Genomic DNA, 18819 nt, shown 5'->3' with positions numbered 1-18819 from the left:
CTATGTGTTAAGTATTAAACTTTGTTTATTAAGTATTAAGCTTTGTTTATTGAACATAGTGTCATCACCATTTAAGATTGAGGTGACTTTAATATTCTGGGAAGACAAAAATGGTTTACAGAGTACTGTTACATCAACCATTTTGTTTGAATCAAGTGAGTTCAGGTTTTCTTTAGAATCATCTTTCCAAGCAATATTTCTGATTTTTTTTCACCAAATTGTGATTTTACGTAGAATGATTGACCCGTACATTCAGACCAAATAGGCAAGTCAATTTTGTTTTGTTTTGCTGATTCAGTATTAGACTGTACTCTGGCTGGTGGTGGTTACCAAATGCGGGTCTGTGAACCCGTGAAAACTTTTCCCTTGTCAGCTGCCACATGAGAAGCGTAAGGACAGTCTGTCCGTGTAACATAGCCAGATGTCCTTACTTGGGAGAAAAATAGTCCTTTATTCTGAGATTGTCTTTCTCTTTCCATGTTAAGATACTAAAATCTCTTTCCTTCTGTAAAATAATGATGATAGTGTGCTTGTTTGTTCTTATGCCCTTATTTGGCAAACTAAAAAGTGGTGAAACCTCTGAGTTCCTCTATTTCTTTTTTTATTTTTAATGGATGCACTTTTTTTTAATTTGCCCATTTTATTTATTTATTTATTTATTAATAGATGCACCTTTTTTTTTTCTTTGCCCATTTCCATTTCTTATTGTATCTAAAAATGTTATTTCGCAGGTGGAATCTGATAGTCTAGGATTCTCTGATCTAGGAATTTTTCTTTATAAAACTATAACAATAATTCTATTCTGGAAAAAAGCTGAATACATTTAAAAATTTAAACTTTGTCTTGCTGAAGGCAGTTCTGCATTAACTTAAGGTAAAATATAAGTTTCATGGAGAGAGAGATTTTATGTTTTGTTGACTGCTGTTTTCACAGTATTTGCAATAGGGTTTGGCACACAGTAGGCAATAAATATTTGTTGACTGAATGATGCTGAACAATATCTGTGTTTAATTAATAATAGACACTTTACCCTATGTTGATATAAAGTAACATTTTCTACAGCTTGCATCCCTTTATTCCCAAAACAAGATTGCAATACATTTGTTACAAATTACTCAGTAGATTAGTTTTTCAAGTAGTCATAGATCCTTCCCCCTCTACCTGTGGGAACTGCCTCCTGTAGTGAGAAGAAGGCCGGGAGTCTAGTTATATGCCCAGACGGGGCAAAAGATGAGCACCTGATCTAAGGTGGGCCAATCAGGTTCTCCCAAGATTTTGCACTTGAAACAGAACGAGTGAGTCCCTGCTTGTGGCTGGAATTGCAATGAACTCAAAAGCAGAAGGAAAGCCATAAATTACCATGTCAGTCCAGTAGCTGAAAAAACTGTTCTGTGTAGCAAGAGAAAAGGATGAAGCAGACAGGACAGAGAGAATGGCGTGTGGGGTCGTCCTGCCTTCCTGTTCTTGCTCACAGCTCTTCCTGAAGCAGGACTGTGCTTCTGTTGGGGCAGAGTACCCGAGGATCCTTAGAATACATTTCTGTTTTGTTACAGATAATGCTTCATTGTTGTGTGTGTGTTTGCTTAAAATAGTTCAAGATTGTTTCCACTAGTTAAAACCAAAGAACGGTAGGACCAAAGAATTCTTTTTTTTTTTTTTTTTTTTACCAAAGAATTCTAACAGAATAACCAAGAGTTATTTTGATTTTGTAGTAATGTTAATTTCATCTGTGTAAATTATACAGCTGTTTTTAAAAAATTTACTAGTTAATAACTTCAGCTATAGCTTTTGTTCAAAAAGTAGCTTTTCTTCCTTTTCTCTCTTTTTATTTTTTAAAAATTAATTTTAGAGAGAGGAGAGAAAGAGAAAGGGAGAGAGAGAAGGAGGAGCAGGAAGCATCAACTCCCATATGTGCCTTGACCAGGCAAGCCCAGGGTTTCAAACCAGCAACCTCAGTGTTCCAGATCAACACTTTATCCACTGCACCACCACAGATCAGGCTCTTCTTTCTTTTTTTAAAGATATCCATACAACTATGCTCCCTGACATTTCAGCAGTGGGTAAAAGTGCAAAAAACTCTTTATCTTGCAAGTAAATAATTATTTCAAGTAATGACAAGTACTTTTTTCCAGAGCATGTGAATGGTTTCCATTAAAAATGTTAGAAAACTTCTAAATCCTTTCAAACTCTGTTGAAATTTAGCCACTATATCTAATTCAGTAAGATTATTTTTTCTATCAAACTGTTGTTATTAATTAAATGCAGGGTTTTTTAAATTCTAGGTTTTAAAAGTTGATTTTTTTTTTTTTGTCACATTAGTAGCCCTGGTAGAGAGCTACTTAATGTTTATGAATATGTCGACAATTTAACTAATAACTATTCCTTCCTTTCCTGAAATGACAGTTTCTTCAACAAAAAGAAAGGGAAATTTCTCTTCACCCAAATTTGGGGTATAATAATAAAAGTAAACAGTATTTTATTTCTTCAAATAGAAATATTGAGCTTATTCAGTATTTTTAAAAATATACCTCTTATTTAGACTAAATAATTCTATTATCATCCATTTATTCAACAAAATTTATTGAGCATCTACTATGTTCTAGGCAACAGAAATCCAGTAGTGAACAGGCATGTGTTCTTTCTCCTAAACCTGTAGTCAAGTTCTGGATACAGATAAGTGAATAAACAAAAACTGCAGTTAATATTAAGAAGAAACCAATAAGATGCTACATCTTAAGAACTGCAGATATAAAATGATAGGCATTTCAATTCGATTCATTTTTTTTCCTGTATGCCAATGGCTATTTATAGATACTTATCAGTAAATGTGTAAAGATTTTTGGGATTGAGGCAAAACATTTTCCTTCGGGATGATTATAATTAAGAGCTCCAGGATGTCTCCTTTAGTAAACTTTTCTCAGAATATTTCATGTAAAATAAAAAGTTGAAATCATTTTTATTCAGTTCAGTTTTTTTACATTTAGTGTTACTGTGTGAAAGAATGTAATTCATAATCATGGTATCAATGTGATATATTACATTCACGATGGACACTTTTTGACATTTAAGAAGTCTACAACCAATGTAAAAGCAAAAATAGTAATGTATCCTTTCTGAAAGGAATCACTTCTCTCTCTTAGCTCAATATCATACATTATTGTTTGTCCTGCTATATTAGAAGAGGTACTTAAGACAACAAAGTTATAAGTACCTCTTCTGGGTACAGAAGGAGAATGTTTCCTTTTTTTCTGTTACTTAGTTTCTCTAGAGGGCTGCAAAGTTGTACAATCAATACACAGTAACATTATAATAAGATAACAGAGGAAATAATCAAATCGAGCTTCAAATTCCTTAAAAACTAATTGGAGAGCTGGGGTTAAACTTTTACCAGCATACTACAAATCAAGGGTGACAAACAGCTAGTCCCAAGCTTAATGGGGACCTCTGATGTGGTTGGTTTGACCCACACAGTGTTATTGAGAGCCAGAAGCAAACAAAAAAGCAGAATAGTGGGCTACCTTTTACAGACTTTGAAATTTCACATAAAAACCTGAATTCTTAATTCCTTGAAGGACTGAATCTGGCCCCGTTGTGTTCTCCACTGGCAATACTAAGCCAGAGCTGAGCTACTGTGGCCCCTTCAGTTTGACACAATCTCTGTGACTCCCTGGTGATTCCCCCAGCTGAGCACCAAACGCCGTCCCCAGCAAGTGTGTGCTCTGGATGTTCTCAGTTCTCTCTTTATCTTGTCAGGGCAAGCTGACCACGTTTTCGGTCCAGAAATCTGGCAACCTCAATGTGTCACTGCATTAACTTCCCTCTGCTATTGATTCAAGTCCCATTGACCCACAATTATTTCTTATGAGAATCACTTAGAATTTAGATCATATGTGAAAGAACTTTGAAACTATTAAAAGCCACTAAATGGAAGATATGCACATTAAGATGTTCAGAATTTCTGACATCATTTAATTTTATATTTTATTAGTCAAAGTCCATTGAAATTCAATTTTTTACATTTCCAGTGACTAATGACAGTAAATATATTTATCATTAATTTTCTTCACTTATATCCTTCTTGCCGTTCTTTGTTCTTTCCTTCTTTATCTTTTTTCTGTGACTTTACTCTTACCTCTCAAGTATAATGTTAGGAATAAGGTCATTGTGTTTTTCTATTAAAATTCATATTTTGGTCTTAGTTGTGGCCTAATTTAAAAAGTGACATTATGGACTCAAGCTAATTAACCTCGCTGGGCAATTCCCCCACCAATTAAGTAAATGTAGACATTTCAGGTTATTCCAGTTACACTATATTAAGATTAAGAGAAAAATATGATAAATGGGATCTAAAGTCATCATCCCAAGACATTATCTTATTTCATAATAAAATTATTTCTTATGATTATGGCATAATGAATGCAATAAGTTTTATTTCTTTGCACTCTGAGTTTAGACCTTTCTACTATAATTAGCATGCATTCTTTTTCGTTGTTGTTTGCAATCGAGAGAAAGAGAGAGAGAGAGAGAGAGAGGGAGGGAGAGAGAGGAAGGGAAAGAAATGGGAAGCATCAGTTCTTTGTTGCAGCACCTTAGTTGTTCATTGATCGCTTTCTCATATGCTTGATCAGGGGGCTCTAGCTGAGCCAGTGGCGTCTTGCTCAAGCCAGCGACCTTGGGGTTTTGAACCTGGGTCTTCAGCGTCCCAGGCTGATGCTCTTTCCACTGCGCCATTGCCTTGTCAAACAGCATGCATTCTTTTTATTCATTCCACTCTAATGGTTGGGTCTCTGTGAGGAAAAATTTTCTTTCCACAATGATGAGTCAGTTTAATTTGAAAAATGTTGCCTTGGTTTCTTATAGCAGTACACATAAAATCATTTTGTGTTAACCGTGTCATACAATCTGTCTTAACATTACAGTCTTAAACTTCCAAATGGACTGAGCCCTTCAAGTTCTTTTAATTATCTATTGGTCATGTGAGCATTTTATCCATGGGAATGATGTTGTGATTGCTAGGTTCCCAGGCTTGCTCCTAGTGTAGTTAAACATAGTTCTAATGGTTACTCTTAGTTCTGGTTCTGGAGCAGGAGGAGTGAGATGGGGAAAGGAGAGGAGAAATGGAAGTGGCAGTGGGGACAACAACAGAAGGAGGCAAAGAAAGAGCAGGACATGAAAGAGAAGGAATCTTTCCCAGGGTCCAGGCAAATTTGGAGGTATATGCAATTGGTTTTATGCCCCCCAACTTTCACTTCTATTCCCCTCTTTGAAACCCTGGTGCCCTCATTTGGTCCTGAGTTCCCACCCTACCCAGGCCTCACCCCTACACAAACACCCTCACAAAATTCTCCTTTCTCAATGCATCTGTTCTTAGCAAGGTACCTGGAAAATATCCGTCTAAGACAAGGGTCCCCACACTTTTTACACAGGGGGCCAGTTCACTGTCCCTCAGACTGTTGGAGGGCCGGACTATAAAAAAAACTATGAACAAATCCCTATGCACACTGCATATATCTTATTTTAAAGTAAAAAAACAAAACGGGAACAAATACAATATTTAAAATAAAAAACAAGTAAATTTAAATCAAGAAACTGACCAGTATTTCAATGGGAACTATGGGCCTGCTTTTGGCTAATGAGATGGTCAATGTGCTCCTTTCATTGACCACCAATGAAAGAGGTGCCCCTTCTGCAAGTGCAGCGGGGCCGGATAAATGGCCTCAGGGGGCCGCATGTGGCCCGCGGGCCGTAGTTTGGGGACCCCTGGTCTAAGAGAACCTCATCATTCATGCGGAGCCCACAACCTTGACGCCTCTGAAATCTATTGCTCTTTACTTAGGAGAAAATCTCAGACCCTGTCACAAAATACTGCAGAACACCAGTAAGGCAGTATTTTGAAGGACGATACCCTTTTGGAGGTCACCCCCTACGCTGAGCTCCACTAAATAGCCCCTGGTGTGACTGGCTTGTTCTATTTCTGGTCTAACATGACTTTACAGACCCCCAAGAAAAGGGACCTAGCCTCTAGCTGGCCCTCAAGAGATGTTTCTGGGCCAAACCAAGTTGGGTTTTGGTTTCTTTCTATTTTTTTTTTTTTCCAAAACAGCTCCCATGGTTGGGCAGGGAATATGGCAAAGAAGGCTGGTGACCCGTATGTGTGGCTCTGCTGTGAGGGGTTCTGGGGAGAGGGGAGCTGTGGGCAGAGACACCCATGAACTTATTCCTAGGTCCCTTCTTCAAATTATCCATAGTGGGTCAAAGTCTCCAGTGGTTAGGCATACTGACAGTATTAGTAAATGAATGTGACAACGTAGCTTTTGTTGCTCAGAATTGGGAAGGTTTTCAAGTCAGAAAAGGAGGGGAAGTTGTTGGCAATGTTGGCAACATTTTCAATACTATAGGATCTTAGGGACGACTCCCTGTTGAACAGGGCCATATCTAAGAACGAGACATAAGTACATGACTGCCAGCCTGTGTGCCACATGGGCTTCTCCCTGGGTTCACTGTGGATGAGTAAGCTCTGCTCTGGCACGGGGTGCTTGGCCTCGGTGTTGATGCGAAGTCTCTTCAGACCACAGATGGCCAGGTATGCAGTGGGAAGGGTGTTTGCACTGCACAGGGAAAGCTTCAGGTCCTGGACCAGCGTGAAGTTCAGCAGGAGGCCCAGTGCAGAGGCGTCCGTGAACCAGACCGTCAGATGGCCACTATAGCTGAGGGGCTCTGTGGCCCAAAGCAGGGCAGTCTTGCAGCTGCACAGGAGGCTGGCCAGACTGTAGTCACAGTCCTGGATGTCCACGGGGCAACTGCAGTTCCGAATGATGTTTTCCTTGGTGAAAATCAGTGTGCTGTTCTGGCCTCGTGTGAGGTGGTCGAGTACCAAGATGCCCAGCATGCTGATCAGAAGGAGGCTGTGTCCGGAAGGTGGTGCCATTCTTGTCCCAGTGGGAGCCAGCGTGCTCATGGCCCCTGCATCAGCCAGCACATCAGAACTCACCTGGAGGGAGATACGTAGCTCGGTTACCACTGGTTAGAAAGGCACTGCTCATGGAAGAGGAGCCCTTGAATGACCTGCTATAAACTCTCCTCTCTTGCAGCTCTAACAAAAGCAGATGATGCCAGGTGCCCAAGTGCAGGGATGCTCTTTGCTGGGTGCCAACGCCCTTAACTCTACTCATCTGGGGCATAAAACTCCTTGTGACATCTGCTGACAGAATAACACCAGCAAGGGCGGGGCAGTGGATGCCGGGGAGGAGACCTAGCACATCCTATATGTGGGTGTACACACCTTCCAAACCTCTGAGGTCTGGTATTGAGTACCTGTCAGCACCCCCTCTGCCCCAAACATGCACACTCCCTCCACCCTCTCCGTATCTGATTTCCTGGAATCCACAGACAAAGCAGTTCCTTATTTAGCTGCCTGAGCACTACCTGTTAGACAACATAGCGTGAATGCCAGTGAAACAGTTAGTTAATGGTCAACTTTAATTTCTAACTAGACAAACATGCCCCCATCCCATTAACCTTTTTATAGGTCCATTCATGCCTTTCCTGGCCTCCTGGAAATGTAAGTGTTAGAGTCAATTTAAACTATATTGATAGATGATGAAAAGACTAGTCCCTGCCATTCGTCACAATGATCTTGATTTTTCTATTCTTTCCTTAGAGCAAATTTTATGATTTTATATTATCAGATAATTTACCACAGGGCTCCAAACTGAGCAATATGTAAGTGCTGAGATATGGACAAGACAGGGCTGCACATGTAGTTGAGCAACACCAACTTGGTTGTCCAACTTAGGGGGAAAATGCACTACAGTGCCTGGTAGATAATAGATGTGCAATCTCCTTTAATGGATTGGAATAAGATAGGCATTATGAAATAAAGCACCAGATTCCAGTTTTGCAAAAGTAATCCAATTTCCCCTGAGTTAGGTGATGACTAAGAGAGAGACCAAGCAATATAATTCATTTTGTTTATATTTATAGAGCCCATGGGGATGGCGAGAAACTTGGGATGACACCTCTGACCAGGAGAGACCAGAGCTAGGGATGGCTGGGGAGGGACTAAAAGGGTCAATCTGGGAAGTTAAACGTGTCTTCATAGAGAATGGTGACAGGAGGAAAGAGGCCAGGCAGACATTGGACACTAAGGGTGTAAAATGAGGCCAGAGGTGGCGAGGCAATGAGAAGCTCAAATGGGCAGAGCTGAAAATGCCGAGTCAGGTGGATGGACAGGCTCGTGTGCGGGGGAGTGAAAATAAGCTCAGCCAAGAGAATTTGAACAGAAGGTGAGACATTGGTTCTCAGAGCAATCATAGTGTCATTCATTCAGTCATTCAACAAATGCTTGCTGGGAGTTTCTTAGGTGGCCGTCACTTTTGCTGACCCTGGGGAGACAGTCCAGAGTCAGACAAGGAGCTTGTGGGGAGCTGGTGTCCTAATGGACTTGATCTTGCTTCAGAGTTCAGACGGGCAGGGCCTGCAGGTGAGGACTGAGAGCTACTGCAGAAGGCGGGGGAGGGGGACAAAGGCAAGAGCCAGTAGGGCTCAGCATAGGCTGTTCGACAAGGCCATGCAGAAGAAACAAAGGTAAACAAGACCTGAACCTGGCCCTCCAAGAAAGGCTCTATGGAATACATACATGGTTATAGGAACATAGCCGAGAGATAGATTAAAGTCCATTTGGAGGACTGAATAAGGCATTTTTTTAGTGTTCTGTGTGTGTTCTGAAGTTGGCATGAGATTTCCTTAAAGGGTTTATTCACTGATCACTTTGTAATAAGAGAAAGGCTTTGAGAGATGTGGAGAGCCAGAATGCACCCGGAACAAGAGGCTTCCCAGTGTTAAAGTCTTAGAATGTGGTAGTGGTTATTACCACTAAGGAACAGTGAAAATTTATTAACTACAAGATAATTTTAGATGATCACCTGTCCCAGATTCCACCACAGGTTTCTAGGGCTTCACATCCCAGTAACCCTGCCACAGAGACCTGGGAGGGCAGTTGTCAGTACCATTGGTCTTGAAGGGAAGGGACAGAAGAGGATCTGTCTACCAGCTCGGGGCCTCATTCTTGCAGGGGCTAACACCGTTCAGAGGCATGCATGGATGAAGGCAGGGGATAAGAAGGGAAAAGGACATTGATTTCCTGGAGGGAGTGGGGCTGGAAGTCCCAGAGCAATTTGTGAGCAAATTCCCAGCAGTCAAGACCCTGGCTGGACCACCGATGGCCCTGTTCTCTGGACATCGGAGAGCCCAAAAGCCAGAGCTGGAGGCCAGATGCAGGAAGCCTCACGAAGGGGAACAGAGCGGAACACATATTCCTGGTAACCAGTTGATGGGATCACTGTAGGGATGCCAGGTGGACACTTTTCTCCTCCAGTGTTACCAAAGATTTCTTTCTGGGGGTTTGTTGGATGTGGATTGTGGACGCCCTGCTTTCACTATGTGTTTATTCATTGGTGGGCAGATTCTGCATAGTGTAAGTGGAACGAGCAGATACATTATGATGCCCCTGCCCCTTGCTGTGTCCCTGTCTGGGTGTGCGCAAGGGCAGGGGGCAGGCCTCAACTACAGAGCACACAAACACTAGCGTGCTGAGAAAGTGACACGTCAGGGTGCATCGGAGGGTTCCAGCCCACAGGAGCCCTCCACTCCTCTCTCCCACTGCCACAGTCTGCCAATCTCTCTATCCACTTTCAGGGTTTTCAAACATTGGCCACCTAGGTTAACTACACAGGTGATTTCCCTTCCCTTTTTCCCACTCAAGAAATATTCCCAAACTCAGATACTACCTCCGCCATGAGGCTTGTCATGGCATCTTCCATTCCCAGGCAGTTAGGTGCAGACTTAACACCCCACACCCTTGGTCAGCAAACTGCAGCTTGTGAGCCACATGAGGCTCTTTGGCCTCTTGAGTGTTTAGCAAAGGCCAGCTTAGGAGTACCCTAATTAAGTTAATAACAATGTACCTACCTATATAGTTTAAGTTTAAAAAATTTGGCTCTCAAAAGAGATTTCAATCGTTGTACTGTTGATATTTGGTTCTGTTGGCTAATGAGTTTGCCAACCACTGCCCCACACGAATTCTAATTACAGTGATTGTCACACAGCAAGCACTGTGATTATTGCTTCACAAGTCACTTCTACTGGGGTCTAAGCCCTGGAAGGAGCTCTAACTGGCTTTATATTCTCAGTTTCCAGCACGGTGCCTAGCACATAGCAAGGACTCAACAAATGTTTATGGAATGAATGAAAAAAGAAGCAGTTTATCAATGTTAGTATGCTAACACTCTTTTAACTGCTTGTTACAGAAATACAGTTCAGGTTCTCTTGAGTAAAACAAACAACAAAACTTGGTTCACATATTTTTTAAAAAATCAAGAAAGGATGTCAGGTATGACTTGATCCAGGTGCTCAAAAGTGGGTTGTTAGGAATGTCTGTCCAGTTCTTGTCTCTGTTCTCCTCTGTGTTGGCTTCATTCTCAGACAAGGTCACCCCTTTTAGTGACCAAATGGTCACCAGTGGGTTGAAGTTTCTCTTCTACACACCAAGCAACCCCCAGAGGAAAAAAAAGTCTCTTTCCCAATAATGCCCTCCTGAACGCCTCAGAAGGAGCAGGTGGTGGAGGAAGCAGGAGATCCCAAATGGGCAGCACTGGGAAGCATTTGTTGTTTCACTCTTGCCTGGGACCCCACTTCTGAAGACAGCTCCTCTGTCCTCTGATGGCCTCGAGGAAGACTCAGTTCATGTTCTCAGGGTCAAGAGCCCCTTGAGGGTTTCGATAGACTGGCTGCCAGACCCATAGCTAATAAGACCAGTTTGGGCCAGAGCCTGAAGTTGGTATAGGGCCTTTCTTATCCCCAGGGTCCCTTTGCTGTGCCTTTCTCTTAGCTCCTTGGTCATCCCTTCATCCACTATTTCCAGCTGCCTGGTGCTAAAAACCCCACTTTCATATAAGGGTTTAAAAGCACTTGATTAAACCTAAAAAAAGTTTTTTTTAATGTTTATTTTATTGAAGTTAAAGAGACAAAGGGAGAGAGCAGGAGAGAGACAGGCACATCTGCTCCTGTATGTGCCCTGACCAGGGATCGAACTGGCAACCTCTGTACTCCAGGGCAATGCTGTAACCAATTGAGCTATCTGGCCAGAGCATAAACCTTGGTACAGATTGAAATAAATACATTGTCACCCAAGTGTACTGTATTTTCATCTTAAGCCTTACCTCTACCTTGTCCCTTGTTAGAAGGACTACAAGCATTAAAAGAAAATATGGAAGACTTGTGTGGAGGGCTCCAGAGTTCAGTAGTCACCTATTCTCAGATCTGGTTCCCACTTGTCCATGGCTGTGCACCACCTTTCCCACTTGGGCCCAGCAGGAGATGTCGGCTCCTCTGTATAATGTGGACAAGATGCCCACGGAAACACTGTATGGAGGCCGGAGGTAGAAGACCTTGCTCAAGAAGTCGTTTGAGAAGGAGTTTTAGCATTTTCTTTCCTTTGGCTCCATTCCACAAACACACTGCAGGAGGTAGGTGAGCGAGAGGTAAACACTGCGCAAGATGACTTTGAGAAGAGGAGCGGTATCCTTGCTGTTTGATATTTCAAAGCTTCTAATGTTGTGAGTTCATTTGGGTCTCTCCCCCGTGTTTTCTTACTGGGATAAGTGTTGTCTTTTCTTTCTTCTTCACATTCCACAGCAGCACACACCCTCCTCCCTATCCCTGGTATGAGCCACTGAATTTTCCCATGCCCTCACAAGCACCTACCTAATTCTGAAGTCATGCTCTGTGTGGTCTCTGTTGATAGAGATCACTTCCCCTCTTGTGGAGGTTCAGTGTGGTACCTTGTGAAAGGCAGAAAACTGACCTCACTGTGCTGTCCTTTATGTCCCCGTGACTGTTCTGTAACTACCGATCTGCACTTCTCAATCCTTCACCTTCTAAAGTATCAACTGGATTACTGATTTGAGATTAGTAATAGAAATGGACTAAAGTGCTCACATATTTATCAATTTAGATCAGTGGTAGTCAACCTGGTCTCTACCGCCCACTAGTGGGCATTCCAGCTTTCATGGTGGGCGGTAGCGGAGCAACCAAAGTATAAATAAAAAGATAGATTTAACTATAGTAAGTTGTTTTATAAAGATTTATTCTGCCAAACTTAGCGAAAATCCGACATAAAGTACTTGGTAAGTAATTATTATTATATGCTTTAACTTGCTGTAACTCTGCTTTATAAATTTTATAAAGTAAAGTTACTTCCCTACTTTATAAATCACCATTACTGTGGAACCAGTGGGCAGTTAGAAAATTTTACTACTAACAAAGATACAAAAGTGGGCAGTAGGTATAAAAAGGTTGACTACCCCTGGTTTAGATAATGAAGAATCAACTGAGAAGCAGGCATTTTGTGCTTTGTAAGCATTAAACTCAACTGAGTGTTAATTTCATCCACTAACTTGCTTATTGGGTGCCGGGCCCCTTGCTATTGGGATGCTGTTTTTAAGTCAGGTTTCTAATGGGACAAAGTCCTTGTCTCATTGTTGACCATGGTTCCCCCCGTCTCTACCTCAGTGCCTGTCACAGAGAGGCAGCCCATAAACATTTACACAATCCAAATAAATCCCTTTGACTAAATCAAAGATGCACATTACCAATTCTTCACTCCTGTTTTAGCTTTTCTTTCCTAAAACTGTGGAGCTTATCATGTTGTCAGATAAGCAAGTGAAATTCATCTTCTTTTTCAGCAAGGTTTTCAGCGTCTGGCCCAGCCCGTGACTCAGGAAGCATAGTGAGAGCGTGTGTGTGTGGGTTGAGAGGGTGGAAAGATTGAGCTCGGTATCCTCTGCCTTGCCTGTGAGTCTCCTGAAAGCCATTGAAGGACATCTGGCACAAGTCCCATGAGGCATCCTCAATCTCCCGTGACTTTACCAACGAGCTTGGTCTGGGTTTGCAGGTGACTTGGAACTTTCTTGTGAATGTAATGAGAAACACGCTCACCTGGAATGGGGACCGTGAACCCCAAGTGGGAGCCCCTGTTCACTGCCCTTCCTCTCCGCACACCCTTTCAGGGCCAAAGGACAGGTGAGCAGAGCTAGTGTGTGTTGATCTCAGAGGCATGTGTGAGCAGCAGAAGCCACTGCCAAATTGCTCTCGGTTGAGAGACCCCTCCTGCAGAGTTGCCCACAACCTAACATTTAAGTGTTCAGTCCTGTAACACTAATTCAGGGAGAGCTGTGCTCAAGTTACTGGGCCAGTATTATGAGTGTGAGGTTGCCAAGGAAAATGAGTCTGAGAAATTCCTTTGCTAAGAGATGAGAAAAAAAAAAATCTGCTAGGGCTTGAATATTTTAATTACTTCCTTCCAGAACAATACAAGGGATTCAGAGCTTTCCTTACAGTTGTACATGATTACAGTCCCACAAGGTCCCTTGAACTATTTCCTCAATAGTTATTTCCTTTCATCCATAGTCAACTATTTCAACGATTAGATTTTAGAAAAGTAAGAATCAAATTTTCCTTTAATGGTTTTAGTTACAAATATCAGAACCAAAGGTAATCTAAAACCTTGTTGCTTTCTTGAAAGATGTTTAAATGCCTCCTGGGAATGACAACTAAAGGTAGTGTGAGAAGCTGAGTGCAACCCTGGAACAATAACAAAAAGGTACTAGATAAAATCTAAGGACATTTGAATAAAGTGTGGAATTTAGTTAATAATGATAATGTATCAATATTTGTGCATTAATTGTGATAAATGCACCAAAGCCACATAAGTTGTTGATAATAGGGAATATTGGGTGTGGGACATATGGCAACTCTCAGTGCTATTTTGACAAATTTTTTGTAAGTCTAAAACCATTCTAAAATAAGAAGTTTATTTAAAAGAATCCCTCCCTCCTGATCTCATTGACTCCTCTTTGAAAATTATTTCTGTGAGAACAGCAGAGCTCCTGTGGGTAATCTGAGCATCACAATTTGGTCTAAATGGGTACCCACGAAACGTTGCCTAGGCATGACTCCCAGTGAAGTCTTTAGACCTCTTGGCTACAGAGAGGATTCTGGCTTTCTGATCTAGTGACCTTGGAGAACAGACATTTCAGAGGTGCAAATGGAAAATGCTATCAAAACTGGAAAGGGACCCTGGCCGGATTGCTCGGTTGGTTAGAGCTTCATCCTAAAGCACAGAGGTTGCTGGTTCGATCCCTAGTCAGAGCACATATAACAGATTGATGTTCCTGTCTCCTTCCCTTCCTCCCTTTCTCTCCCACTAAAATCAATTAAAAAAAAAAAACCTGGAAAGGAGAATATTGTGAGAGCAAGTCCTGAGGGGTGTGTGTGTGTGTGTGTGTGTGTGTGTGGTCTTCCACTGGGTGAGAGACGCCCTCCCGCTGCTTACGGTGCCCCCTGTGTCTGTGTTATCTATTTCTCATTTTCTAAGAAACAATATTCATCTCTTAAATGGTCTCCAGATCCCACCTCCTTCACAGAACTTCAGTAGGTTAGCAGCATGTAGTAGGCACAATTCTTGCTGACTTCAAACCTGCGTCTCCATAGGACCACACCAGTCTGCCATATAAGAGAGATTAACAAGGAGCTTTTATAAGTTGGTGGTGATCTTACAAAGAGCCCAGGGCTTGGGCGTATGTTAGACTCTGAAGCCATCTCCTATCATGCTACCTTTCCCATTAGCGCACTGAAAACATCTCGAGTTCCCAGCGACTCCCATCCCCCAAAGTGCTGAAGCAGGTTGTTAATTTCCTGGTCTCCTTTCATTTGCTTGACACCTCACCGGCATTTGACACAGTTGCCCACTCCTTCCTTTCTGCTGCGCTTTTGTGACAGCTTTTGTGACACCACACTCTCCTGTTTTTCTTGCAGTCTCAGATGACGGCTGCTGCCTCTCTCTTTCCCCAGCTGGCGTCTCCATTGCTTCCATTTGCTGTTGCACGCTCCCAGCTCAGTGCCTGGCTCTCTTCTCTATGTTTACCCCATTCTTTGGTGACTGCCGGCCACCCCCCCCCCCCCCCCCCCCCGACTAAAGTATCACCTGTGAGCTTCCGCCAGACTCTTCCCTGAGCTTCCTGCTCAGTCACCCAGTATCTTACTCGCAAGCGTCTGGGACGCTTCACACTAACTTGTCAGATTTACCACTGGATTCTACAGAGTGCAGACCGCTCAGTAGAGAAAAAATGTCAGCATTTCACTGCACCATTTACTGCCCCTCAACCCTGTGTTCCCAAGGCTAACCTAGCTAAATATAGAAAATGGTCCTCGATAAGGGACAATGCACTTTCAAGATAAGAAATGTAGGAGACCCATGTGTTAAAAATTGACTGAAATCAGGAACCCGTAGCTTGACTTGTTTTGCTGTGCCCCACTTTATTGGGGTTCACAGATGCTGCATTTTCATAAACTGAAGGCAAGACCCACCCCCAGCAAAGAGATTACGAGTTATTCAGACCACCACAACAAAGCAAGTACCCCAAGTCGTCTTTTTTCTGGTGGTGAGTCTTGCCTTCAATTTGCAAAAATTGCTCACCTTGCGCAATAAAGCAAGATACAGTGAAACGAGTCTGCCTGTGTACATGCCTTTTGATTAATAATAACATTTCATGAGTGCGTCTGGTGTGCCCTATATGGTTCAAAGTACTTTGCATGTTTTACGTCAGTCAACCTATGCAATAATCCTAAAGGCAGATATTGGGATCCCGTTTTCATATCAGAAAATGGGGACTCAAAGAGGTTAACTTGCTCAAGGTCACAGAGCCAGTAGGAAACTGCGAAGATTAGAACCCAGACAGCCAAATTTTACTCAAAAGAGTCATGCTGAAAATCATAGCTTTCCCCCCTCACCCCTGGGGCATGTTCCTGCTCAGTGTTCCATGCCTCCTGCTCTAGCACTAGGCTCTGCAACCTTGAACCTAAAGTGTGGATGTGGAACCGCGTGCTGGCTGAGTAGGAAACAAAAGGAATCAGGTGGGTTCTGTTATACACAAACATTTCAGAAACACTTTTTGAGAAAAGAAATATTTAAAATTAGATTTAAAAGTAAGGATAGCACTAGTTGAGTGCCACTTCTGCTAAGATAAACATGGAATGGGGGAGAAAGACTATACCTCAGAGAGTCAGCCAATGGGAAGTTTTACTGGAATAGGTCGCTAATGCACCTTTCACCTGACACATGTCCTTGTGAGAGTTAATGAACCAATGATTATAAACCCCTCCAGCCTCTCCATCACCGGGATTCCAGCCCCCAGCATGGTTCAGCTGCCCCCTTGGTCACACAGCCATGGAACTGTGTGGTCTGTCTCTTCTCCCCACTGACATTGAATTTTAAAAGCGGATGGCATACCAGCTTCAAGCAGTAAAAATATTGATGTGGAGAAGAAATTTGGGAAATGTAAGCCAGTTATTAAAAAGCACTCATTACCATAAATACTTTATCGACACTGTTATTTTCAGAAAATACTGAATATCTGTCAAATAAATTAAAAAAAAATTTTTTTCTTTCAAACATATTGCATTATTTGGTCTGAAAACAAAAGTAAAAAACTTTTCAAACCCACTCTTCTCATTTAAAAAAAAGTTCAAACAAACAAGGTCTGATATTTTGCATAGTTTTTAAGGACAGGTTTTTTTTTTTTTTTTTTTTTTTTAAATCATACGCAATTATTTTGAAATATTTTCCTTTCTCAATATACCCCAACACACTTATTGCTAAAATACTTTTCAAAAACATGGTTATTAAACAAGGAAATGCATGCCGGACTGTGTAAGGACTACTGAATTACAAAAGTATTGTTGTTATTTTTTTATTTTTAAATAAAAGGCCCATTGTTTAAAAAAGTTAATTAACCAATTCAAATGTTAATGATTATCTAAACTTAGTTCTTTTATCTACCTGTGCTTTCTAATGAGTTATGTATAAATAAGCAGTAAATATAAAACTATCAGATAAAAACAGGGCAAAGAAACACGATCAGCGAGTATTCTGAGCTCCTAGCTTTGCCTGTGATCACGTAGTAATATAAGGTTATAGTAATTCAATATATAAAAATATAGAAGATATATATAACTAATTAAAATGATATTAAAAATAATTAAAATTAAATAAAGTTATACCATTTGAATAAGAATTAATATAGTGGCTTAGTGCCATAACTCTGTAATGTGATAAATGGACTCTGACTTACAAGCAGGGCCCAGTTAGTATGTGTGTGAAATTATACCTAGATAAGAAGTAGCTTGGTGTTATTTACATTTACTTTGTAAACTGACATAAATAAGAACATCTTAAAAAGTGGTTTGATGTAAACATTTCAGTACATTGACATAGAGGGGATTCCCTGTGAGGAACTCCCAAAATGGTGGTTTGAAGTGTTAATCCTGTAGATTGACACCTGTTAGAAGGCATTGGCCAGAAAAGGTACTAAAGCTGAGGGGCCCCCTGCTGCAGTAGTCGCCCAGACTCCAACGTTGATGTGGACTGTCTCCACACCGCTCTGAGCTCTGACCAAAGACAGCCGCGAGGAGCATGCTAATGGGGCCCCCTTAAGCTGTACCCAGGCATGCCAAAAGGATTTGTGAGTAATAAATTGCCTGTGTAATTCTTGCAACTAATTTGTGTGTCGGTTGTGTCTTTCCTCCGGTGGCACTTAACAGTAGCATCCTCATAGCCGCCTCAAGAGTAGTCTTGAAGAGGCTGCCAGCCCTGCTGATAAGCAGGAGTGTCCCACTGCAGGGGAAGTCGAATCAGGGACACCTGATTGACGTAGAGCTTGGGCTCTACTGGGACAGATCACAATCAGGGAAAGAGATATGACATGTGTCTCTTTGATTGAATTGTTACTTAGCTAGGGAGGCCAGCAGGAAAATATAGCCAGACTTTTAAAATAGAAGAAGAAGCCCAGATTCCATGGAAATACCTGTTATATAATATTAACCTAAGTGAGCCTATCTATTTAGGGACTAGTGAGAAGATCATTTTATCCTTTGCTTAATGTACTGAAAACATTGCCTTTAAAGGCAGAATCTCAGTAAAGAGCAATTCATGTGCCTGGAAGCTCAAGAGTGGTCCGTGAGGAAGGCACCCATAAGCATGTATTATATTCAAGAAATGTCAGTACTATAAGAAGGGGCTCTTCAAACTGTCACAGCCACTTCCTGCCCCACAGCAGAAATTCTGAAGCTGCTAAAACCTGTCCAGCTAGAGATACCTTTCAAGAAAAGAACAGAGAAGCGACTTACATGTCAGAGTTCTGACGGGAGGCTGGCTTCTCCACCCCTCAGGCCCTGCCGAGCCTTCACTCTGGCTGGACAACCGCTTAATCTCGGAGGCAGGACGGAATGCCTGGTCTCGCACTTGCTGTTCTTTTGTGTCTCCAGAGGGCCAGCAGCCCTGGTCATTTCCATGGCAACCAAGAGGAAGCTGCCTGCCTACCAGTGTTAAGCACAGGGCGGGAGAGAACCCGTCTTGGTGAGTACTGGCCACTCTTTTGGGGGTTCTCACGTGGACCGTTTCCAGAAGGGACTAAGGACACTGCTGCTGTCTGCTGACCTTGAAGGACTGATAAAAATAGAAGAAATCTTACTTTAGCAGGAAATTGAATGTATGAAAGTATAGAGCATAGAGACTCTGATGTTTTTACTTTCGGGGTTTGTTCCACTCTTTTTGGCCCAGTGAACTGTTACGGCAAATGCCCCAAACTAGGGTAAAAATTGTCCTATTGTGGTTGTTCCAAAGAGAAAATGACTTCATTTTAAATCCAAAGATGTAGTCCGGTTCTTTCTTTCTCTTTTAGTTCATTTTTAAAAATGTTTAAA

At 41.9% G+C, this 18819-nt stretch overlaps 1 protein-coding gene across 1 annotated transcript; it reads right to left on the bottom strand.

Moving 5' to 3' along the window:
- Window positions 1-5769: 5769 nt before the first annotated feature.
- Window positions 5770-18413, bottom strand: EPCIP (exosomal polycystin 1 interacting protein). Its single transcript, XM_066365935.1, has 2 exons — window positions 18244-18413; window positions 5770-6991 (listed from the first exon to the last, which is right to left on the bottom strand). The coding sequence occupies exon 2, from the start codon at window positions 6956-6958 to the stop codon at window positions 6287-6289; it is 672 nt and encodes a 223-aa protein (XP_066222032.1). The 5' UTR covers window positions 6959-6991; window positions 18244-18413; the 3' UTR covers window positions 5770-6286.
- Between the last annotated feature and the right edge of the window lie 406 nt (window positions 18414-18819).

Source organism: Saccopteryx leptura, chromosome 2 (assembly GCF_036850995.1).
Source record: "Saccopteryx leptura isolate mSacLep1 chromosome 2, mSacLep1_pri_phased_curated, whole genome shotgun sequence".
NCBI lineage: Eukaryota > Metazoa > Chordata > Mammalia > Chiroptera > Emballonuridae > Saccopteryx > Saccopteryx leptura.
Note: the sequence above shows the minus strand (reverse complement) of the source record. Positions and strands in the feature narration are given on the sequence as shown.

What these genes read in the sequence shown, in the direction of transcription:
- EPCIP (XM_066365935.1), bottom strand. Translation starts at nt 6,958, where the DNA reads ATGAGCACGCTGGCTCCCACTGGGACAAGAATGGCACCACCTTCCGGA.